At 40.0% G+C, this 25,366-nt stretch overlaps 1 protein-coding gene across 1 annotated transcript in view; it reads right to left on the bottom strand.

Moving 5' to 3' along the window:
- Positions 1 to 19,177, bottom strand: part of Nhs (NHS actin remodeling regulator) — a 35,179-nt gene extending 16,002 nt beyond the window's left edge. Inside the window, exons 1-3 of the mRNA XM_090326030.1 lie at positions 18,991 to 19,177; positions 13,441 to 13,574; positions 2,510 to 2,572 (exon numbers count right to left, since the gene is read on the bottom strand). Coding sequence (XP_090182156.1) covers positions 2,510 to 2,572; positions 13,441 to 13,574; positions 18,991 to 19,177 — 384 coding nt within the window. The remainder of the gene's footprint in view (positions 1 to 2,509; positions 2,573 to 13,440; positions 13,575 to 18,990) is intronic.
- Positions 19,178 to 25,366: the final 6,189 nt, after the last annotated feature.

Genomic DNA, 25,366 nt, shown 5'->3' with positions numbered 1-25,366 from the left:
GGGATGAATGAGGGAGAAAGACAAGGTAGTCAAAACTTCTTCAATGTCAAACTGAAGAAAACTGCTCATATCCAATCCAGTAAAAGTAAGAACCACTTCCTGACTCTCTTTCTCACCATAAATACTTAAAAAATATTGAGAAGCCAGGCACAGGGGGCTCACACCTGTAATCACAGCAATTCAGGAGGCTGAGAACTGAGTATTCTGGTTTTAAGCCAGGCAAGGCAGGAAAGTCTGTGAGACTCAATGAGACAACAAAGCTGGAGTAGAGCTGTGGCTCAAGTGTAGAGCATCAGCTTTAAGCAAAAAAGATCAGAACTTGGGACCGGGAGTTTGGCCTAGTGGTTAAAGTGCTTGCCTAGCATGCATGAAGACCCGGGTTCGATTCCTCGGTACCACATACGTAGAAAAAAGCTGGAAGTGGTGCTGAGGCTCACGTGGTAGAGCTCTAGCCTTGAGAAAGCCCAAGGACAGTGCTCAGACCCTGAGCTCAAGCCCACGACTGGCAAAAAAAAAAATCAGAACTTAAGCTTCAGTACTGGTGGGCACATGCATGCATGTATGCTCGCACGCATACACACACACACACACACACACACACACACACACACACACACCTCAAGAGCTGCACATGACTATGATCAAAGGAAACAGATGAATTGAATGCTTATAAAAAGGCTCAAAAATGTGCCAGAAAAAAAATTGGAGTCTGGAAACATTCCACAATATACATCCTGAAGGACAAGCCAACCTAATCTGGGAGGCCATTAAAATACTTGGGAGTTCATGTCATTGCAGCAGGATGGCTATTATGAATCACATTTAAAAAACTTACTTCAATTAACACTATATATACTTAAAAAGGCAAAAGTGAAGGGGTCTCTCTTCCCCATCTACAGAATAAAATACAAATGCTGTTGCTAGATAGATACAACTGGGTTATTTTTTCAAATTTGAAAGGATAAAACGGTATTAGTTCATTTTCCTTCAGCTTGACAGTACAAAACTTTTCTTCAAGCTGTGCATTTACAAGCTTTGATTGCTATACGACATTTGACATTTCTCCATTTAAACTTTCATAACTATTAATATTGTTTAACATTTATTTCAGGGTTAGGCTCCTAGCCCAGATTATTAAAAGTCAGCTCCACTTCAGTTTTGATATCTGGGTTGTTACTAAACAAGATTAATAAAAGATCTACTTTTTAATCACTGAACCTCATTTTATTTCTTTCTACAATTTAGAGGAAGTAGCATTTCAGTAAAAATAAGTATTTTTTCCTTTAATGTCATTAAGGTTTTAAAATACTCTGCTCTAAACTCGGGGTCATTTTTTTGCCAGTCCTGGGCCTTGAGCTCAGGGCCTGAGCACTGTCCTTGGGCTTTCTCAAAGCTAGAGCTCTACCACTTGAGCAACAGCACCACTTGTGGCTTTTTTCTATGTATGTGGTACCGAGGAATCAAACCTGGGTCTTCATGCATGCTAGGCAAGCACGCTATCACTAAGCTAAACTCTTGGCCATCAGGGTCATTTTTAAAACATTTTGGTACTTGCATTTAGAAACATTCCCTGTTCATTAAGAGTATTCAATGTATTGTCAAATAAACAGTCCTCAAGTCTCCTTGAAAAAGCAGCAGAGCCAATCATTTAAAAGAACCCTGATCATTTACTTACCTTATCAGATGTCTCTGCAAATCCCCCCAAGAGACCCAACAGCATATGAATCCCCCCTTTGGAAAAAATGTGCTCATCATGAATATTTTAGTAAAATATTGCAACCTTCTTTCTTCAGCTTTTGTGTAGAATCCCAGCGAAGTGAATAGCTTAAATAAAGTTCAAGCACAAAAAGGCTTTGTTTCCTAGGTAACTTCCAAAAAGGGGAAAAAAAGTTTGGTGTACATGCAGATAGAGAGACAGAGATAAACGTGGGGGCACACACAATGACACACACTGGAGCAGGCAGAAGTACAGAGAAATGGCCACCACCAGAGGCCTCATTCCTTCCTTGAATAACAGTGGACTGGGACTGGAGTAAAGGATAGTGACCTGACTTACAGGCTCTGACTAGCAGCCAAAAGCACTTTTTATTTAGGGGTAATAGGGACAACTAACTGGCTGTCAGAGAATCCTTTTGTTCCGCCCTCCTTTCCTCCCTCTCCCTCCTCCCCTTTCTAGCCTGAACTTTAAAAGTTGTGATAAATATGGGGAAAAGAGGAATTTCTTTTCTCCAAATAAGGTCCAAGGGCAGCAGTAGGTGATATTTATATGAAACTTAGCTGCAAATTGTAAAAGGGGAAGTCCATGGGGGAAAACTGCTAATGGTAGGTTTATCTAAATAGTGTCTTATTTAATTTAAGTTAGGAAAATATCACCCTTAAAATGGATTTAAAAGAATAACTGTTAGTTGGAAACAAGAGAGTTTGCAATAAAGTTAAAGGAGAGAAGAAAGGGAGAGTGTCTGAGCAGAACAGGATAGGGCTTACAAAGGAATGTTCTCAGAACCAATACCTTTCTACTCCATGGGGCCATGTGGCAACACTCAGTGGGGGAGGGCGAACGGGTGCTGTTAAACTAGGAACATAAAATGCAAAAAAAAAGAAAGAAAGAAAGAAAAATTAAAAATGCATACACAGTATAACAGGCCAAATCAAAATATTAATGAGTAAAAATACTGGAATAATTCCTTCTTTTCTTCTTAATGAGTCTTCGATTCTTTTTGAGAAGTAGATAAACAGTAGTTAAGAGCACAGACTCTGGACCCAGACTTTGAGTTCAAATCCTGGCTAGCTTGTGTATTTTCCATATGACCAAGTACAATTAGTCAATGTCTCTAAATCAGTTTCTTCATCTGCAGGAAAAATGTAAATAATAGTACTTATGGCCCTTATCACAGAGTATTTTTGAGGACTAAATGCGCTAAATGTGTGTAATATACTTAGAAGCATCTTAGCACTTACTATGTTCTATATGTTTAGGATCAACTGCTTTTGCAACTATTATTATTACTATTACCTTTACCTTGTACTATGAAAATGTCTTCGAAAACTTCTATCTTCTTTTCTTTAGCCAGAACTGGGGCTTGAACTCAGGGCCTGGGCACTGTCCTTGAGCTTTCTCAAGGCTAGCACTCTATCACTTGAGCCACAGCACCATTCTGGCTTTTCCTGTGTATATGGTACCAAGGACCCCAACCCAGGGCTTTGTGCAAGCTAGGCAGGCAGTCTACCAGTAGGCCACACCTCCCAGCCTGAAAAAATTCTAACTTCTATATCTTTTAAATTTCAACTCTTCTTGCTGATTTGGAAAAAGACCAAATTATTTTCTTTGACTGATTTTCTTTTCCTGAGAACCACTGGGGAAGAAATTTGCCATGTATGTGTTTCTTCTCCAGACAATACAATTTTACATCTCCCTTCTATTTAGAAACCATCTGGTTTCCTAAGAGTGTCTTCTGTGCAGTCCTGCAGGACCCCACACTCACAAGTCCCCACATGTGGTTTAATGCTGTGCTGTGCTGCTACTGTCTTAAACTTAAACTGCATATTTGCAGGGGAGACCCCAGATTTTAATTTTTATTCGACATTTCAAATTATACCCAGTCCTTTTTTGGGGGGTGGTCGGTCATGGTGCTTGAACTCTGGAATAACTAATTTGAAGCAAATCTTACTAAATTAAGAAAATCAAGGGAATGGGTGGGTTGGGAGGAATAGGGGAAAATGCTGGAAGGAGTGACATTGATTAAGATGTATAAAACATATTTAATAACTGCTTTTAAGTGGCAATTTCTTTGCATAACTACTTAAAGATAATGAATATATTAAAAATAAAGTTTCTTTACAAGTTACATTTAGAAAAAGATTTACCGAGAACACTCGAACTGTTTTTGTTTCTATGCTTGTTTGTTGGTGAAAAGATCTCACTATGTAGCCCTGGGTGGTTTTGAACTTGCAAATCTTGTTTCTTCCTCCTGAGTGCTGGGATTACAAACATGCACTACTATGCCTGGCTAGAAACACCTTTAAGCTCTAAAATATACCATTTTGAGTTCAGTTAGGTATCTATGATAGCATTTAGTCTATAGCAGGACTTTAATCTAACAAGAATTGTCCTTTAATATATCTTTTTAATTTAGTAGATTGCTGATTCCTAGACATGAACAGACATAATTTTTCATTCCTCACTTCCATGATACCTGCAGGTTTATTTCCTTCAGATTCACAAAATATTTGTCCACTCGAATGATAACAGCTTTGTATATTTTATCAGTGATGAGAAAGGAAATAAAATAAGGGGCAGAGATCTTACGAGAAAGCAAGAGAACCTCTGTCTTGTTTTTTTAGAAAACACCAGGAACTCTTGCTTTCATAAAGGGAAAATTCACCAAAGCAGGCAAAGAGGAGCCTGCAAAGTAACGCTTCCATAGAAAAGGAATTTGCTTCAAAGAAATTCAAACCTTTGGGTGTTTCATGAAAAGATTTTTTAAAAAAAATACCCAGAAGATAGCTACAGGTCAGAAAACATCTGAATGATATTAATATGAATGCAAGAATTGTAGTAGTTCATCATAAGTCTCCTAAGTAATCTCTCCTGTTGAGTAATATTTTCCAGGAGTAAAGGGTAAAAGTAGCTTTGCTTTTGTCCCACCCCCAGCCAGGCACTAGTGACTCATACCTGTAATCCTAGTTACTCAAGGGGCTGAGTTACGAGGATTGCTGCTAGAAGCTGGTTTAGCCAAGATAGTCCAGGAGATTCATCTCCAATTAAAACCACCAAGAAAAACATCGCAAATAACAGATATTAGGAGCAGGCCTATAGAAACCTCTGAGTTGGGAATTATCAATTTAAATAAGAATGATAGTGAACCACTATGATTTTCCCAGAATAAATGTTTAGAAAGTGTTAAGAAACCACTTATTGATTCAAGTGCATTTCTTTGATTTAAGTCAAACTTAGTCTCGCTAGTAAAAATGTTAAAGTGAAAAAAAATCAAAATAATTTTCCTTTCTTTTCCAGATTCTCATTTTGACCTTCCTGCGACTCATTTTGAGAGGCCTTAGACTTGAAAGAGCAACATTTTCCAATAAGCCAGGACCAGTCATGTTCATTTTGTCTCCAACAAAGAATGCTTCTTTGATGCCATTTCTTTATTTCTGTACTTGCTGGCCCTACAAGGTCCTTTCTCTAATTTCTCATGAGATTATTTCACCAAAGGCAGAAGTTACACTAACAATCAAGGTTCAGAATGAGGAATAACAAACACACTTAAAAGTAGCCACAGAAGTTGCCTCAGTGAACACCGAAAAAATACTTTCAGAACCCAACATTTCTTAGAGTATGTGTATAAGAAAAGTTTTTTATTCCCCACCTTTGCAACTATAAGTATTTCTCCAAAGATTTCAAGATTTTCCCTAATCTTTCTCTTAGTGACGGAAGAAAGAAAATCAACCCAATCCCTCCACTCTATATTTTATTTTCTTTGGATTTAATGTTACGTACTGATTTGGGGTGGTGATGGTGATTTTGCTTCCAAGCTTTCCAAGACATCTGTTAAAAATGTTGTGGGGTAGCCAGACACTGGAATCTCACATCTGTAATCCTAGCTACTCAGGAGGCTGAAATGTGAGGATCATGATTCAAAGCCAGCCAGGCAGGAAAGTCTGTGAATCTCTTATCTCCAATTAAACTCCAAAAGCCAGAAGTAGAGCTATGGCTCTAGGCAGTAGCCTTGAATACAAAAGCTCAGGGATAACACAGAGGTCCTGAGTTTAAGGCCGAGTACCAACACACACACACACACACACACACACACACACACACACACACACACACATATATGTTGTGGGTATTCCAGCAGGAAATGTTTGGAAAAATTGGCACTTTTTTGTGATCTAACCGATTTCACTTGGCATTTATAGCAGCTGACTTTTAGAGCTGATTTATTACTATTTCGCTATCTTAAACCTGGGGACCAGGTATAAAATTTCATTGTAAATACCAGTAAAACCTGAGAGGGAAGATGCCCACTGCAAGCCACACTGAGGTGATGTGCTCTCACCGTCGCTACCACAGGGCTTGTTTGTCCTTAAACTAATCCCTGCATTTATGCACACACGATGGCCTCTCTGGGAAAGAGACGACCTACTTTCTGCCTGAGTACAATTCTTCAGTGCAGGAATGTGTAGGAATGTGTTGGACACAAATATGAATTGCCTTGACCTTTCTCAAAGGCTTAAAGAAGTGTCTTCTTCATCCTGGATTCTTCTTGCTACTGTAGATTCCACTATCTCAGAGCCTACCGCTGGCTAGCATTGTGACCTTACTTGCCAATGTGTTTAGAAACATTGTTTTGAATTCATCTAGGGCTTCTTTCTTCTCTTCTCTCCAGTTACCATATTCACCAAGGTGAACAGCCGTGGGAATACAAAAGGAGGAGGCAGGCAAAAGATTACAAAGGTACAAAGGTATCTTCTGCTCTTGCTGCTTGAGCTTTACCCCCTTTTCCAAGTTTGCCCTTTGTCACGACTCTCCCCCAGGCAGTTGGGGCCTTCAGCTTCCCAAAAGGGTCAGAAGGCCTCATTCCTACCTGGGATGCTCTCCTAATCCAAAGGGTCTAAATCCCTTCAACTACAGTCCCAGGTAGCTTGGAGGAGGGCCACAAATGCACCCTTACTAAAGTGCTAAGAACTCCATTCAAATAACCTCAGGGATTAAGTCAAAGAATCAGTATTAGGTGATGGTCTTGACTAAGGATAAAGGGAAACACCAAAGATGAAATTAGAGAAAATTAATTTGGCCACATGCTAGTGATCATGTAATTATAGCTACTTGGAAGTCTGAGACTGGAGGATAGGGGCTCAAAGATAGCCTGGGCTGAAAAGTCCACAAGATATCATCTCCAAAATAACTAACAAAAACACTGGAGGTGGGCCCAAGTGGCAAAACGCAAGTAAGGCAAGTAAGCTAAGCAGTCGTGACCTCACTATTGACCAAAGCAACAACAAGAAACCCAGAGACTTCATAGGGCTGGACAGAACCCATTTTTAAACAGAGCTGCATTAAACACATGATGCAAAACAATAAAGGTATCTTCTAAAAGTAAAAAGTAAAATAGATTTGGCTAAGGTGCTGTGGAACCCTGTATAGCAACTCTGTGGTAAGACGCAAAGTGTTATTAAGCAATGAAACTACTGAGAATTTTTGAGTCTTTCCTGGCTAATTTTATTAAGCCTGGCAAAGAATGTAACTATAAGACAACATGTTGATTCTGATGAATGTGCTCCTCTGGACCCTAACCAAGTTTTGTGATAGGTAAGTCTTATTATCATCCTGCTGATTCATCAGAAAGCAGCCATGAGCCTGAGGACTTGCTTTGGTTTAGGAATATCACGCTGTTCTGACAGTATGCTTCGGAACTTTCTCCTAGGCTTTAGAGCAAGGAGACTGGCCACTTTATAGAACTTGCTTCATTCACCCTTCCACTAAAGCATTGTTTCTGTCCAAATAGAGAGAATATTGCTAATGAAGAGTTTAATTTAATGTGGTTAAAGATCGTCCTCTGTCTAGAAGGCTTATTTTTCACTTTGCAAGTGCCAATGCTGGATGTTTTATTCAGCTCCTAATAGAAGCTTCAAAGCATCCTGTGTATTAGAGCACTAGCTGCCTGACTTTCTAGCTCCTTGTGCAGACCACGGCTAATCCCTTAGATACATGGACTCTGGCACTGGTGAAACAAACTGAGGTGAATGACAGGCATTTCAGCAATTCAAAGCAGCTTTTTTCCCCAAAGTCAGCTAAGTTTAGAGCTCATTGAATCAAGCTATTGGCATCCTAAATTCTAAATATTCTCTTTATTCATGAATCATCCCTTGGCGGTCTTTCTCTGACATCATTTGCTTGCTTACTTGTGTGTAAAGGACAATGGATACATAATTCTTTGTGTGTGTGTGTGTGTGTGTGTGTGTGTGTGTGTGTGTGTTTGTGTATATGTATACTCATAATGGCACTCGAACTCAGGGCTTGGGCATTCTCTCTTCTTTTTAGCTCAAGGTTGGTTCTCTACCACTTGTCCATAACTCTACTTTCAGGTTTAGGGTGGTTAACTGGGAATAAGAATCACATGGACTTTTCTTCCCAGACTGACTATGAGCTGCAATCTTCAGATTTCAGTTTCCTGAGGAGGTAGGTTTACAGGCATGAGTCATCAGCATCTGGCTTAATGTACACATAATTCTTAAAGAAGAGAATGGATAAACAATACTAATTCAGGAGGCTGGAGATTTAGATGGAAGAGAGCCTGCCCAACAAGTACAAAGTCTAGAGTTCAAACCTTAGCTTGAACACCACAAAAAGAATCAAGGGGAAAAAAAACCCAGAAAACCTCATACAAATATGAGAATCCACTGTAAAAAGGTGGGATATGTGTGGGGAACTGGGGATGGCGAGGCAATGTGACTGAAATGAATGAGTGATGTTTTAAACTACTATTTGGACTTTGTGATTAAAGTGATGCAATATAGGGAAAAATACATATTTTGGAAGAACTGTCGATAATCCTCTGTTAGCTGCCTGAGGCTCTTTGACTTGCATAATTAAAGTTCCTAGGGCTTTTCCCCTTTGGTCTCTACAGTAAAACATTTTAATCAACAGCTGTCACTTATTGTTTCATTCAAAATTATATTATGGATTCATCAATAAGTATTTGTGGTTTGGCTCAAAATAAAACAAAACAACTACTGTTTTCCAAACTTACTAACATCAGCTATTGTCCTACCCTACACTCAAGTGTGGATATGATATTCATTTGTAATATTGTTAGGCAAATTTGTTACTGTTTGTTTTCACTTACAGTTCTCACATTCTAGTTGATGATTTTTATTTATAGGCGGGTGTGGGGATTATATACACAGATGTTTTCTTTTCTTTTTTGTGAGTGGTGAGGCTTTCACTCTGGGCCTTGGTGCTGTCCCTGAGCTCTTCAGCTCAAGGCTACCACCCTACGCTTTGAGCCATCTCCCCACTTCCTGTTTTCTGGTGGTTAACAGAGATAAGAGTCTCCGGTTCTTTAGTGCCTGGGCTGGCTTTGAACAATGATCCTCAGATCTCAGCCTCCTGAGTAGCTAGGAATAGAGGCATGAGCTACTATGCCCGGCTACCCAGATGTTTTCTGATAGGACACTAGATACAATTTTAAAAGGTTTTGAAAAATCCCTGTTGATGAAATACACTTTTTTTCATGTCATTAAACGTTCTTTGGGTTGACTAAGGGGCTCATGCCTGTAATCCCAACCGCTCAGGAAGTAAAGATGAGAATTATGGTTTGAGGCTAGCCAAGGAAAAAGTTAGTGAAATCCTCATCCCAACAATAAACTAGAAAAGGTGGTGTGCATCTGTAATCCCATTTATGCAGGAGGCATATATAGAAGTACTGTGGTTCCAGGCCAGCCCAGGATAAACAAGTGTGAGAGTCTATCAGAAAAATAACTAAAGTAGCCAGGAATTGGTGGCTCATACTTGTAATCCTGGCTATTCAGAAAGATAAGATCTGATGACCACAGTTCAAAGCCAGCCAGGAAGGAAAGTTTGTTACATTCTTTACCTCCAATTAACCACCAAAAAGGTAGAAGTGAAGCTATGGTTCAAGTGGGAGAATGCTAGCCTCAAGGAAAAACAAAAAAGCTCAGGAACCACAGTGCCACTTTCAGCTTTTTCTGAGTAGTTTTCTGGAAATAAGAGTCTCATGGATTTTTCTGTCCAGGATTCGCAATCCTCAGATCTCAGCCTCCTAAGTAGCTAGGATTACAGGAGTGAGCCACCAGCACTTGACTTATAATACTTTTTTTTGCCAGTCCTGGGCTTGAGCTCAGGGTCTGAGCACTGTCCTTGGACTTTCTCAAGGCTAGAGCTCTACCACTTGAGCCTCAGCACCACTTCCGGCTTTTTTCTATATATGTGGTACCAAGGAATCGAACCCGGGTCTTCGTGCATGCTAGGCAAGCACTTTAACCACTAGGCCAAACTCCCGGCCCAACTTATAATACTTTTGATGAAATTGTATTCCATCCTGTATGTAGGATGGAATACTCAGTATCTATGTGTTTTCTTATTAAAAGTATTTTGATGAACATATTACTTAAAGCTTTGAATACAATGATTACTGTCTTGGAGTAAAATTCTAGCTATAGAATTGCTGGAAAAAGCAGGAATATTTAGAGTTTTGCTTTCTGGAATGGGAGTAGCAATTTATACTTCCTTCTTTCCTATGAGTAACTAGATATACAAATTTTCTGTTGATAGTAATAATTTTAACATGTGATTATAAATATAAATTCATATTCTTAGGTACTTAGGCACTGTGGTGAATGCTTTCACATATACAATTTATTCTTGTTTATATAATATTATGTGAGTTTAGCATGGGGCTAAAACTCAGGGCCTCACGTGGGCTTTTTTAGTTGCCATGTGGCTTTTTTGTTCACTGTTGGCACTCTATCACTTGAACCATGCCCCTGGTCTAGCATTTTGCTGGTTAATTGATGATAGAGTAGGATTATAAGTGTTATCATAGTGCCTGGTATATATGAAGTCTTTTTTTGCCAGTCCTGGGGCTTGAACTCAGGGCCTGAGCACTGTCCTTGGACTTTCTCAAGGCTAGAGCTCTACCATTTGAGCCTCAGCACCACTTCTGGCTTTTTCTATATATGTGGTACCGAGGAATTGAACCCAGGTCTTCATGCATGCTAGGCAAGCACTCCACGGCTAGACCAAACTTCCAGCCCCATAAGAAGTCTTTTTAACCACCTTGTAAAGTTGAAATTATTATTCCCATTCCATAGACAAAGAAATTGAAATTCAGAGAGATATATTAAATTTTTTTTTCTGAACCAGACAACTAAAACATTGTGCAGATAGTTACTTCTACTTTGTTATTACTGAATCACAGATATCTTAGGAACTTAAATGGCAGATCACTACCATCATCATCAATTAGTACCATATTCTAATACATATCACCAGACTATTTAGGTGCTAAGTATTTTACTCCTGAGACACTGCTAGGGTCGCACAGCTAGGAATTGGTAGGAGCTAGTATTTAAAGCCAGGCAGTTTAGCTTTACAGACTAGACCAGTAATCATCATAGTACAGTAGCTTAAAGAGTTGTAGAAAACTATATCTCATTATGAATATCTTTAAGAGGAAGAAAAATATGGCTTAATTTTGCTAATGAACTTGATAGTACAAGTAAAACAAAAGTTCCCCAAATTATTTAGAAATGCTGTTTTATGGCTGAGATGGGAGAACTTTCTGAAGTTTAAGTTAAGTATAATCTGATGTGCTCTCCTATTGATTCTATTGGATAAATGTAGCATTCCCATTACCATTAATTATTTTAAGCATTTTCCTATAGTCTTACTTTGGTATATAGACATTATTAAAGATTAGGGAGATTATGAGAAAGGGTTATCTTTCATATAATTTCCGTAAACAGTCAATATTTTTCCTATCACCTACCTTCCAACAAAACCAACCTAATGAGACATAAAACATATCATAATAAATGGGAAGATTTTTGGCATTTTTATGCAGAAAATGCCTCATTAAAAGCCAGTGTGTCAGCAAGCAGATTTGAGTGTAATAAGAATTTCTGTCGACCAGGGTGCCTCCATAACAAATCACTAGCTAAGAAACTAGAAAACCCTAAGAGGCTCTCCCCCCTCAACCTCATCCTCAGGGTATGTTATGAGTCATTGCCCTAGCTGGGGAATTAGAAAACCAGGAGAGGCCCTGCCTTCCCACCCCTATCCTCAGGCTATGTCACAGCAATGTGACAGTGCATCATGGTACTCAGTGTGCCCTTACTGAGCACTGAAAGACACAGTGTCCAATGAAAAAGGAAAAAAATATCTATCCATCACCTACTGTCACTCATGTCATTATCTGGATATAGTATCATGGACATTCTTTTAGGTGAAGGGTGTTTTCATTTGGATGTTTGACATCATGAGACCAGACCATTTTGCATGTATAAGGCATAAGGATTCAGGGTTTAAAGGCATATGTACACATTTCATTTCAAATAATAAAGGGGAGTGAGGTCAATGGGAGGGGAAAAGTGAATGAAGAGAGGGAAGGTGGGTGAATGCAGTCATAATATTCAATGTATATATGTGAAAGTGGAACCAGTAAATTGAGGGGATGAGTGACATTAAGAGAGGTGGGGGAGAATGGTGAAAGGGATGCATATAATCAAGATGCATTGTACTCACAAACTGACATGTTGAATTGAAACTCCTTTGTACAACTACTTAAAGATAATAATAATAATAATAATAATAATAATAATATATTATATTAAGCCTTATACCCACACTGACGAAATTATAGACTCTGGGCCTCAAACCTGAGAGAGCAAGAGCACAGATCTGTAAGCAGGAAGTCTGGGCTGCTTTTGCCGCAAAACCAATAACTGATGTCATAGTCTCTGACTTCAATGACATGCTACTCAGAGGCACTTGTCCCCATTGAGGCCCAGAAGGCAAATCTAACATGACATGTTGTCTGTGGCTGCTGATTATGCTTGTGGGTGCTCTGAGCTTGGCTTATTTTATTATGTGTGTTCCATATTGAGGGCTCAGGCTGAGTTAAAGTGGCATCTACATGGAAAAGTCTCAAAATTACCAGTGCACTGATGATATCACTAAGGTTATAGGTCACCTTAGGGAGATAGCGTCCTTATAAATGGGAAAGTGTGAACAAATGAGGTTATTCATCTTAAGGGTTTTTTTTTTGCCAGTCTTGGGGCTTAAATTCAGAGCTGGAGAACTGTCCTTGAGCTTTCTCAAGGCTAATGCTCTGCCCCTTGAGCCACTGTGCCACTTCTGGCCTTTACTGTGTATGTAGTACTGAGGAATCAAACCCAGGGCTTCCTGCATGGTACCAAGCACTCTACCACTAGGCCACGCTCCCGGTTTGAGTTCCTTCTCAGAATATCCCATTGACAGCCATGCCATTTGTGCACGAATAAAAACAGCAGTGCTGGTGGGCGTTGATATTTCTGGACATCTTGTTCTATGTCAGTTACTATGTTGCACCTCATGTAGTCTTTCGGCCCCATGAAGGCACAGAGGACAAGGACAGTGACCGCCTAAAGTTTTAGCTTCCACAGAGAATTAGGAGTTGCAATAAGTTTGTTTTCTGACTTTAGAAACTTCATTATTCGATTACTGCATTTTGCAAGCAGTTTATTACAAATACACCAATATCTTTATTTAAAAAAACCCTTTTGGGAATGAAAGAGAGAAAATGCACTTGTTTCGTAATGTTCGTGATTTGCTGTCAGCCCAGCCTTCATCATGGAAAAGGGGAATCTGAGACTGAGTCCTGTCAGAAACTTATGTTGGTTGTGGGCAACTTTAGGGGTACCCTTGGCTGCCTGGCTTACCGTTAGGAAGTGGCGATCCTTTGCCTCGCGCCTCCTCTGGCTGTGAGCAGGAGGATAGGCTGGCAGTGGCGGAGCAGCTATGGAGAGGGGAGCAGCAGTTCTCTGCTCCCGGCGATCACTCCGGCTCCGGTGTTCTAAGGAGACAAAAAGAAAATACTTTTGACATTTGCAACTTTTCTTCCCCATGCCTTGAGATTATGAGCAAAAAGCCATTTTTCAAGAAGTAAGCTTGTTGGGTGCTGCTGGCTCACGCCTGTAATCCTCCTGTAATCAGGAGGCTGAGGTGTGAGGATCAAGGTTCAAAGCCAGCCCCAGCAGGAATGTCTGTAAGACTCTTTATCTCTATTAAACTACTCAGAAGAAAATTGGAAGTGGTACTGTGGCTCAAAAAGCAAAAAACAAACTCAATTTTAGGAACCAACTAGCTAATTTGTATGCTAAATCAGATTTTAAGAACAGGTCCTAACCGAATATTTACTTGCTATTAATAGGAAATTAGCCATTTTTGAGTTGAGCTCATAATCTTTGTACAAGATGGCTTCCTTTCAAGATAGAAAAAGTGGGCGTGGTGGCGCATGCCTGATGACCTCCGAATCACATCCTCTGGCCTGCTGGGAAAAAAAATGGAAAGAAAATGCGAGACTTTCTAGGACCATAAGCCAAAACAAAAAAGCTAGGGAAGGGCGGGGCTGCGCGTAGTCTTCAAAGTGGCTGAGTTCAAAGCCCAGTACTAGCAAAACAAAGGAAAAGTAAAGTTGAGAAAATAGTAGAAGCTTTGTTTCCCCCCTGGTGGATGCTTAGGTAGAAAGCAGATGCAGATGCTGTGTAATGGCTTGAGTTGGTGTTAACAGTCAGAAATTTGTGGGAGTCAGTTTTCAACTGTAAGTACCTAGCAACAGGTCATGGTGGAAGTATTTATGTCCCAGAAAATTAACAAGTACAGTGTTTTTTTTTCAGAAAAAATTAGAGACCAGCCCTTGGTTACATCATATTGTTACAGTATCTCACTTTGTTATCTGATATATCAGATATATTTGTATTTGGTTATTTGAAATTGGATAGGGAAGGGGGGAAAACAAGATGAGGGGCGGGGGTAGGGGGGTAGGGAAATGGGAACCAGGACATGAGAAATGGTATCAATGTATTTGAATTAATGCACCTTCTCTCTGGCAAATATAATGTAACCCTTCTATTAGTTACAATAAAAATATTAAAAAAAGAAAAATTAGGGACCAGGACACAACTACAAGTCTATTCCTGACACTCAGAAAACTTAAGAAAAACATGTTGTACGTAATTCCAGTGACTTTTTTTCAATTCAGGGAGAAAGCTGTTTCTAGGGAAAGCTAGGAATTATCTATGTGTAGAAAGAAGGGAGCCTAACTGGAGACAAGGCTTTGGGTTCAATCCCCAGCAATACATCAGGACCAGTGAATCAATGAGACACTGACACCACAATTTAGCTTCCTGGTATCTCCAAGAACTCAAACACACTTTTGCCTAAGTTAAAGTTGCCCATATACCAGAATCCATTTTACATGCATGCTCAGAGTACAAAGTTTCTAGAACTCCTACCACAACTAAAGTACAAATCAGTGCAACCAACTTTCATTATGCCCTTCTGATCCTTATTCCCTTATAGACCAATGAAACTTATATACCAGCTAGAAACTTGAAAGGGAAAGAAATATAATATGCCATTTTCTCTTTATAGTCATGTATAAATCTATCCTGGTTTTATGAGCATAACAGATTGCATTAATTAAACTTATTACCATCTCTGAGCATTAAAGAAGTGTGTGCATGTGCGTGTGTGTGTGTGTGTGTGTGTGTGTGTGTGTGTGTGTGTTAATACCAGGGCTTGAACTCAGGGCCTGAGCATTTTTCCTTAGCTTTTTCTGCTCAAGTCTAGAATTCTCTCTCTCTCTCTCTCTCTCTCTCTCTCTCTCTCTCTCTCTCTCTCTCTCTCTCTCTCTCTCTCTCTCTCTCTCTCTCCCTTCCTCCCTGCCTTCCTCCCTCTGCCCCCCCGTGTGTGTGTGTGTGTGTGTGTGTGTGTGTGTGTGTGTGTGTGTGTGTGTGTGTGTAATATTGCAGATAAGAGTGTCAAGGACTTTCCCATCCTCTGGCTGGCTTGGAATTTTGATCCTCGGATCTCATTCTCCAGAGTAGCTAGGATTACAGTTGTGAGCCACCAGATCCTGACTAAAGGTCTGTTTTTAAGCAACACGTGGTTGGATTCTGAACAACTTGAGATACACCATACGCATCCTTCTTGTCAGGCATACACTACTGTATTGAACATACCTGATTACTTGTCTATTTCCCTCATCAAACCAAGCATTCCTTGAGGGTACAGATTATATTGGGCTTTGAATTCTAGGCTTTTGCATGATGGCTGGCTTTCAATACAGTTTGTGGAGGGTTTTGCTATTTAGATCTGAAAGACAGCTTGTTTCTATGTTTTAATCTCCACCTACTAGCTCCCTTCTTACGGCCTCATGTCCAAAATGAGCAGAGACCTGCCCACACAGTCTCCCTTGTCTGTTCTTCATCATGAAGCCTCCCCTCCTGGTGGAAGCCAGGCTATTTCAGCTGTCCAAATAGAAGCCCTCTGTGACATGCAGAGCTAGACCTCTGTCTGGGAGCTCAGTACTATTCACAACCACCAGATGGCAGAAGGAGATTATACTGATGAATGCATCACTAATCAGTTCCTTTGGACAAGGTTAAAAAAAAAGTCAGTTTCTAATTTTAATTCCACACTGCATGTTTTTAATTCTATGATGCCTATAATTTCTGTTTATGTCTCTCAGCAGTGCTATTAAAACTACTACACCCAAGATTTGCTATTGAGCCAACCACCAAACGAGCCAGTCTGTGGAGGGCAAATGCAGTTCCATAGTCTTCCATTGAAACCTCAGGAGGTACCACCTCTTCTCTCACTTCACCGGAGGAAGGTCAGGAAAAATGATATCAGTATTTGCTATACTTCAGTTCTGTCATTAAATCCAAACTTGAGAAAGCAGTGACATGGGATAGCTTATGAGCAACTCAGTATTATCTGGGTGAATCTGTACAAATCCAATCAGAGGGGACTGATGGATAATAATAGAGGGATAAAAAGAATTACATCGAAAGGTCTGATGGTACTCAATCTCACTAATGATGAAATGAGAGGACAATATTTCGTGAAAATGATCAGATTTCTCACATGCCTTCAATGATCTACCAGTTCATTAAGGTCACATTGCATGTTGGAGCCATACTAAGTGTGCTGATTAGAACAATAAGATCTCAACGTGGTGGTTCACACCTGAAATTCCAACACTTGAGAGGCTGAGTTGGGAAGATCTCAAGTTCCAGGCCAACCTGGGCTATACACTTCACTTAAAAAAACAGATATGCTCTTGTTCATAAATAAATGGTGGAAGGCAGACTCATGGTGATTGTGATAGACAGTGGTCAGTGGCTGGATAAGAATACTAGGTAATAGGGAAAAGGTGCCTAAGCCAAGCTGGTATGGTAGGTGTGGAAAGATTTCCACAGAGTGGCATACATTAAATATATGTTGAAGGATTGTTTTCTTCTTTTTTCTTTTTTTAGCAAACTGTAAATTTGAAGCCAATAGTAACTATCCTCAATCTTCATTATAAGTGTGACCATGTATTATCACTGATAACCAAAAGATTTTTGGTTACAATTGCTTTAGGGACAATAGTAGGCTTCATTAAAAGGGGGAAATGATGAGGATAGGGAAAAGGGTAGGAGTCACACAAAGGTGGAAGGGAAAGGGATAAAAATAGAATTTATTATCAGTTTATCTCCATCACAAAAATGGTGTGAAAACATTTTGTTGGCACTATAATTTTTTTATAAAAAAACTATTCCTTAATAGAGTATAAGGAATTTGGAACAACTACAATGAATGCGTAGACACCATCTGTCTCTACAGCAAAATCTAAGGGCCCTAAAATGTTGGCATGCTAACGTCTGCTACTCCATTTAGGGGGCTTTGAAAAGATGATGCTCATTTTTCATTTTCTTATTCTAATTATAGTGATTTCAAGGAATCCAAAAGTAATCAGTAGAAGAAAAAATCTGTGTTTTACCTACCTCTGGTTCCTTCAAGACTGAAATGTAAATATCAATTCTTTCCATAGAACATAACGTGTATAGCAAGGTAGAAAATAGCTCTGGCTGGAGTTTAGAGGCTCAGATCCAGATCCTGGAATTGACTCTACCCTGCTGTCTGGGACCCTGAGCAAATTTCTCCACCTCTTTTGGCTTCTATGTGCCTCCCAGGAGAATGTAGCCATTGGGTCAGCTCAAAGGTTCTCAGCTCAACAGAAATAGAATCTTTCTAAGGGCTTGTCCTGTGGTCAGAATCTTTTGGATGGGAGCCAAGCAGGGTAGCTGTCTACAATACACTCAAATCTTTTGCAAGAAATAGAGCCTAGAATGTATATCCGATTCAAATTTAAACCTCTTTGAATTATAATCCAAAGTATTCTTCTATTTATAACAATGCAGAATGTGTCAGTTTTTATGGCTGTGTTTTCTTGATCCACGGAGATCCTTTACCTACTCTCCCCCCGCCCCTCTCTCGTTGGTTGTGGGGCTTGCATTCAAGGTCTGGGCACTGTTCGTGAGCCTCGATGCTCAAAGCTGGTGATCTACCACTTCAGCCACAGCATCACTTCCATTTTTTTTGAGTTGTTAATTGGAGGTAAGAGTCTCACAGGGACTTGTCTGCCTTGGGCGGCCTTCAAACCACCATCCTCAGATCTCAGCCTCTTGAATAACTAGGATTATATGCATAAGCCCTCCACATCCAGCTTTTTTGTTATTGTTATTATTTGTTTAGAGTGACTTCTGATTGTCTAAATCACTTAATGCAAATTTGCTTTAAAAAAAACTACAGTGGGGTTTGTACTCAGTGACTTGAATTGGTGAGGCAGGTACTCTTACAGTGAAGCTCTGCTTCCAGCTTTTTTGTTTTTACTGGTTATTAGTTTATTATTTTGACGGTAATGGGCTTCACACTTTCTAGGCTGGCGTTCTATCATTTGATCTATGTCTCACATTCTGATTTATGGTGATTAATTTGGAGACAGATTTTTTTTGTAACTTTGTGCCCCAGCTAGCCTCAAACTATGATCCTCCCAACCTCAGCCTCCTAGGTAGCTAGGATTGAAGTCATGAGCCACAAGGGCCAGACCCCCAGATTTCCTTTTCACTGATACAAACATCTAACTGCTTTCTGTGATTCCTTCTAATATAATTGTGATGGAGCATTTGTACATTGAAATACATATTATTATAAATACTATTCTTTCCATTTCTCTTTATTCTCATATTTAGACTATAATGATATTTTAAGATGTATACATATGTTATGTGACACATGGATTTCATTCAGTGTAGAAAAGGGAGCAAATCAAAGTATTTTCTATGACTAAGCAAGATGTTGGAACTGATTGGCGATAGACTCCCTGAATAGAGCAATCTCTGAGTCTCTCCCCCCAAAACCCTAAGCCTAGGATCAGTTACCTCTGCGCAGGGCTTGCAGGCTTTGGCGGGCATGGCGATGCAGCTCTTCCACACAGGGTGGCCTTGTGGCTGGGAGGAATATGTTTCGCTGTTGGTGCCAGGGGGCACGGTAGTACACACTCAGCTTACTCTCGATGTCAAGGTTGGAGACAGCTACAAGACAGAGAAGCAATAGAGCATTGGCCATCAGTGCCTTTAAGTGATGTATTTTCTGGACTCTGGGGTGGGAAGGTAGATAGGAATGAAATCTGAATGGAGTGGAAGTATGTAGTGTTATGCTCACATAAAAAATGAACTCAGCCTGGAGAAAGTTGAAATTCTTGAGGGGTGGGAGACCCCAGGATTCCAACCATCTGCCTGTGACCAGATAACTTTGTTTCAACTCTTCACTTCTCATCCTGTTGCACACTGGTTCATCAATCCCGACAGCTCCTATCCAGACTACCCTGAGAGAAGGGGAGGGATGTAATCTTGTCTTTCAAGAATGCAAAGATGAACTGAAAGATTTCCTTAGCTCCGGCTTTCTGGCCACTGGGCCTTTGGAACTGTATCTCTGCATCATGTTCCTTTCTCCACCTGAGCTTTAGTTCATACCTTACCCTGTTTCTTGTCCCTTGTGGCCCCTAGCTGATCTTGTCCTCCACTTCCTTGCTCCATTGCTCATCATTTTTCAAAGAACTGCTCACTGCCCAGGATGAGCACAAGCATTAAAGAAAACCATGACATGGGGTGGTAGGTATTAAGAGAGGGAAACTGAAGACAATAGTTTTGTTAACTTCATCAAACTATGTTTAATTCATTTGTGTCTTCATTACATGAGATACCTAGGATGGAAGGCCTCCTTGAGTGGAAGATGGATCTTACTTGAATCAGGGAATTCTGATTGGAAAAATGGCTTCCTAGAGAACTCCAGAATAGGGAGCTACAGGATTCATGAGAACTGTACCAATTTGCTTTGCCCTTCCGACTCATTGTCTGAACCTAGGTTCCTGGCCTGGGAGCATCTGCTCCTCCACGTTTCAGCCCCTTTCTGCTTCTTTAATGCAGCACATGATATTGGGGGTATGTGCCCAAGACAGGCTTTTGGTTTCACACTAATCCTTATTTTTTTTTTACTCAGAAGTATCATTTCACTCTGAGAAGACTTACACGGAATAAGACATTCCATGGATAAGGTATACAGGAAAATGGAAGAATATACTTTTGTATGAGGGGAATAGGAAAAAGTTTACTGGGGGGTAATGATCTTTTGATGATTAATTTCCCCCTCTCTACCCAAGGTTGAAGTTATTTGGGGTTTTGTTTTCTTAAGAATCACCAGTAGAGCTCTGAGGCTTTGGCTCAGTGCAGAGCACATGCCTTGTACAGCTGGCTGTCCAAAATGGTAGACACTAGCCATGTTGACTATTAAGCACACATGGTAGAGCCCTAGCATTGAGAAAGTCCAAGGACAGTGCTCAGGCCCTGAGCTTAAGCCCATGACTGGCAAAAAAAATGCAGAGTCCTGATCTCTTATCTAGATTCCTTGAACCAAAATTTCCAACAAAGACTCAATCAGCTGTATCTTTAAAAAGTACCCTAAAGTTATTTTTAGCATCACTCAAGTTTGAAAAACACAAATATTTTCTTATGTCATGTTGGGCAGCAAAAGGCATTGGGTAACATGGGAAAGGGGGAGAAACTATTGGCAATGGAAATATGTATCTACCCCTGGAATATTTTCCAACCAGCTATTAGTGTCAGACACAGTAATAGGTGCTAAAATGCCATATAGAATGAAACACATGGGGACTTCTGCTCTCTTGGGGCTTATGTTCTCTGGCTCCATGAGAAAAATTGTTGTAGATATGATTCTACCTGTAAGTTCCACGTTAGAAAACAATGGCTCTTATTATATCCATCCTGCTGTCCTGTTATACAATTCCTTAGTGATGACCTAAGATTTCTAGATACTAAATTTCCAAACAATTATAGTCCTCCTTCTTTTACTTCCACCTTTCTAGAGTAGGCAATCCCAAATTTCAGAAAATATTTGCATCTCTCCTTTACTTTGGTCAGTTGTAGAACTTGAACTGGGGGCCTGGGCACTGCCCCTAAGCTCTTTTGCTCAAAACTAGTGCTCTGTCATGTGGAGCTACAGCTCTGTGTCCAGTTTTCTGGTCGTTAATTGGCGATAAGTGTCTCATGGATTTTTCTGCTTGGGCTGGCTTCAAACAATGATCCTCAGATCTCAGCCTCTTGAATAGCTAGGATTAAAAGAGTGAGCCACTAGCACTCACCTTACATTTTTTTTATAATAAGCACAAGAGAGTCAGCAACGATGTTTCCTTATAATACCAAATCACATGAAAGGAAGTATTTTTGGTGTCCCTTATTTGCTGATGTCATCAATACATTTCTATTGTGTCCACTGGAGTAAGCCAGTACTGTTTCTAGGCTGTTGAAGCGTGCTTGCTTCTAGAGACTACATGCACGGATTCAAAGGCTAGCACATAAGTTATACTGGGGGAAAATTCCAACCCTCACAACCATGGCTTTCAAGGCTAGAGATCCTTACCTTCCCCCATCCAAACCCTCTCCCTCTCTCCATTGAGAAGCCGTGATGGATTTCTGCCATTACCATTAGCTAGTGAATATTTCACTCATTACTTGCCACAGTGATGTCTGAGACAGGGAAAGAAACCTCTTTCGTGCCTTTGCTTTCAGTCACAGAACAGTAATTAGTATGATGTGTCCATGGAAAGTAGACAAGCACTCATAGAACTCTTTCAAGGAAACAATGCCATGTTCCTTCCTTTCAGAAGTTTATTCCTATTCCTAAGTAAAGGTTCAGCCAAAGCTGAATCCCTTCTTTCATAAGCATTACCGCCATTGATAGGATGTCCCACACTTTCAGGCTCATTTGACTTTTTTTTTTACATTTTTAATGATTTCATCATGGCCAAACCATGCAAAGTGGCAAGCCTGGTACCCTTTTTAATCTTGGTTCACATATAAAATGGAACAAAGAGAATCAAGAAAGTATTAACTATATTTATTCAGATACATCTAAGGGCCTCTCTGTGATACGCAGAATTCTAGGATGGCCCTCAGATTTCTGTCCTCTCAAAATACATTTGTATCCCGTATAACCTTAAGTATGAGCAAAGTAGACATTACATTGTGATGAGGACTTAAGTTTCCTAAAGATGGGCGAGTCTAGACTAATCATGAGATCCCTTAAAAGACAAGAAGCAATAAAGAGTCTCTCCTATTGGCCAGAAAGAACTAAATTATATTGTGGTGAAGACCTTGTGGTAAGACACAGTAGGAAGCCTCTAGCTACTGATAGCCTCAGTCCCACAACCTCAAGGAACTGAATATTGGAAACAACTGAAGAGCTTGAAAGAGAACCCTCAGATGAGAACATGACCCCAGATGATACCTTGATTTCAGCGCAGTAGGATGACAGCTAGAGACATAGTTATTGCATAGTCAGAGTCTCCAGGCATGGATGTTACATGATAATAATTATTGTGTAAGCTTCTAAGTAATTTGTTATGAAATAATTGAAATTGTAATAGGAGAAAAATAGGAAATGCATCCACCTTCCTATTATTTTATCCATGTCTCTGGAGTTACTCATTTGCTTTGTCTTGTCATTTCCTCCCCCGTTACTGCTCCCTAAGGTAGAGGCAGATAATGGCAGGATTACAATGGGAAATAAAGCTGTATTTTCTATTTGTATCTTCCATAAGAGGAGAAGGACTATTTGTATTTTTTTTCTAAGACTAATCTCTCAAGAGGAGTGCCAACCAGATGCTAAGCTCTAAGCTAGGTGCAGTCTATTCATAAAACCATGGTACCCTCATACAATGAGAAGAAATGTATTGCTCTACTTTATAGATAGAAAAATAGAAGCTCAGAGAGAATAAGTCCATCTACAAAGTCATATACAAGGTAAATAAAATATCTGGAACCAGAAATCATTTCTGGCTTCCAAGATGCTTTTCTTTCTCAAACCAGAGAAATCAGTTTGTCTGAACAAGGTGGGGTGAGTTGCTATATGATATGTATCTAGTAAACAGTTTGGAACTATCGTTCTCTGTATCAATAGGAGTAGCCAAGAACTGAATGAATTTTCCAGAAATTACTTAGCAGGAGGCAGGAAGATGTGTTACAATCCAGTAAGACAAACACCACTGGAAAAATCAAAGTGCTGGAAGAAAGGACCATCCTATGGAGTGTTCATAAGGCAGTGAAAAAGCTTTATAGACTGATCTTTGGCAAGTTCATTACTCTGGCAAACTTTGGAGATAATGGATTTTTCTAGATCTTGATTCATAATGAGGTACCATAAACATGGAAATGGTCATTGGGTTCCTGGGAAGTTAGCTGACTGACAAACTGAGGAAAACTAGTGGGTGGTATAATCTTGGAAAGGCCTGGTCCATTTGTAAGACAGAAGGAGGAGGCTTGTATTTAGGAACTATTGAAAGGTGGAGGGAAAATCAGGAACAAATGCAATCTTGCCCGAATCTTTCTGGTACTTAGTAATTCTCTGCCCTGCTAGAATTGGTACTTGTTTGATTTCACATTTCCTGGCCTTGGGAACGTCTTGCTGCCTGAAAGTTTATTACTAATGGAAAGAGTCCAAAGTGCTTATTTTTGGTCTTCTTTCTTAGAGAGCCCCTCTACCTCAAGTCCCCACCCTCTCCACTGGCTTTCTCTCACTGTTTTTCTGCTTCTTTTCCAAGGCTCTAATTTCAGAGGAGAGGCAGAGGCATGGCAGCACAAGGTTATAATCCCATCTACTTGAGAGGAAGATCAAGACCCAGGCAAAAGCATGAGACTTTCCTTTATCTGAGAAAGGCAATAAAAAAAATACAAGGCTCAGGTAGAATGCTTGCCTAAAAATTACAGATACAAGGTCCTCAGTTCAATCCCTAGGAGACCTGAGAGGGATAAAGAGAAAGAGAGAAAGACAGAGACAGACACAGAGATAGGGCAAGGAAGAGGAGGAGAATAGAAGGGAGACAAAAGGGAAGGGAGAAGAGAGAAAGGGATGGGGAGGGTGGTGAGGGGAGAGAAGAGAGGAGCATTTAAAAGCAGGAAGATGACAGACAAAATTAAAGTTTGAATGTCACACAGGGTGACAATTTCAGGGAAAAAATGTACCAAGTGACTCCAAAATGTAATTTTTATTCTTTCAAGGTAGGGAAGGAATTTGGAAAAACGTTTTTAGAGTGACTACAGGACACATTTACCCACCTATACCTTTGTTAACCTTCCTTCTGCCCTTTTCCTCATTCCTACTCCCATCACACAGCTTTTTGGCCAGGAACATATCCCTGCATGAACCATCCATTCTGACAGCCTGCGATAGAAATCAGTGAGGAATATCACACATTAATACATTAGGAAGCATCAGAAACAGCCAGTGTCACAGATCCATCGCTGGATTGCACTGATTCCCCGCTATGCTGAGGGCAATTCTCAGCAGCCATCAGCATGGTGAGCAAGACAGAAATCTGCTCAGCCTGTAGTTTCTGCCTGAGTTCTCAGAGCCCCTGGAAGGATGAGGAAAGGAGTTCACCAAGTGAGACCATTTATTCTCACCTACTCTTCCTTCCTCGGCAACCAGCCTTTGTCCACTCCGCATGGTGGCTTGAGCAAAGTGCAGGGAAGGGTTATAGCCTTGAGCAAAAGAAGCCCAGGGACTGTATCCAGCCCTGAGTTCAAGCCCTAAGAATGGCAAAAAAGCACATCGCCCTTAATCTGAGTTGGTGTTATATTAAAGAAAAAAGTCATTAGAGATCACTCTTGGGTGTATTCTGGAAACTGGAAAAAAGCCTGCTCACAACCTGAAGTCTAAGACCTCTGTGACAGGTCTGATGTCCCCAATCTCTGCTATCTGTCGATGAGGGAGTGCTGAATTCTTATAATCAGTATCACTGCTATGGTACATATATTCTTCTTAGACAGGTATGATTCTAACTTCTTATCTTCATGTTATACAGCTGCTATGATCAATACCATGTGCTTCCTGTAGAAGGTAAGTCTATAGTCAGTCTCTCACAGATCAGTTATGGTCTTAAGAAAATTCTCTTAGTATAGGGAAGAATCATCAGATTCTACTGCTGGAAGGGACCTTAAAATTATAGACATCTGTGTTGTTATTTTTATTTTTCCAAATTGCAGGGCATGACTGGATTGTGAAATCTATTCAGCAGGTCAAGATTAGCATTTTTTGAAACAATAAAATGTAATAGAACAGAATAGAAAATCCTCAAGTGCACCATATTTTTGAGGATATTGGTTATTGTTTCTGTTGAGCATTTATATGTATATATAACTGTGTATAACACAAACACATACACACACATAAATATATGTA

The sequence above is a fragment of the Megascapheus bottae genome, chromosome X (genome assembly GCF_031878675.1).
Source record: "Megascapheus bottae isolate mThoBot1 chromosome X, mThoBot2.hap1, whole genome shotgun sequence".
Taxonomy (NCBI): domain Eukaryota; kingdom Metazoa; phylum Chordata; class Mammalia; order Rodentia; family Geomyidae; genus Megascapheus; species Megascapheus bottae.
Note: the sequence above shows the minus strand (reverse complement) of the source record. Positions and strands in the feature narration are given on the sequence as shown.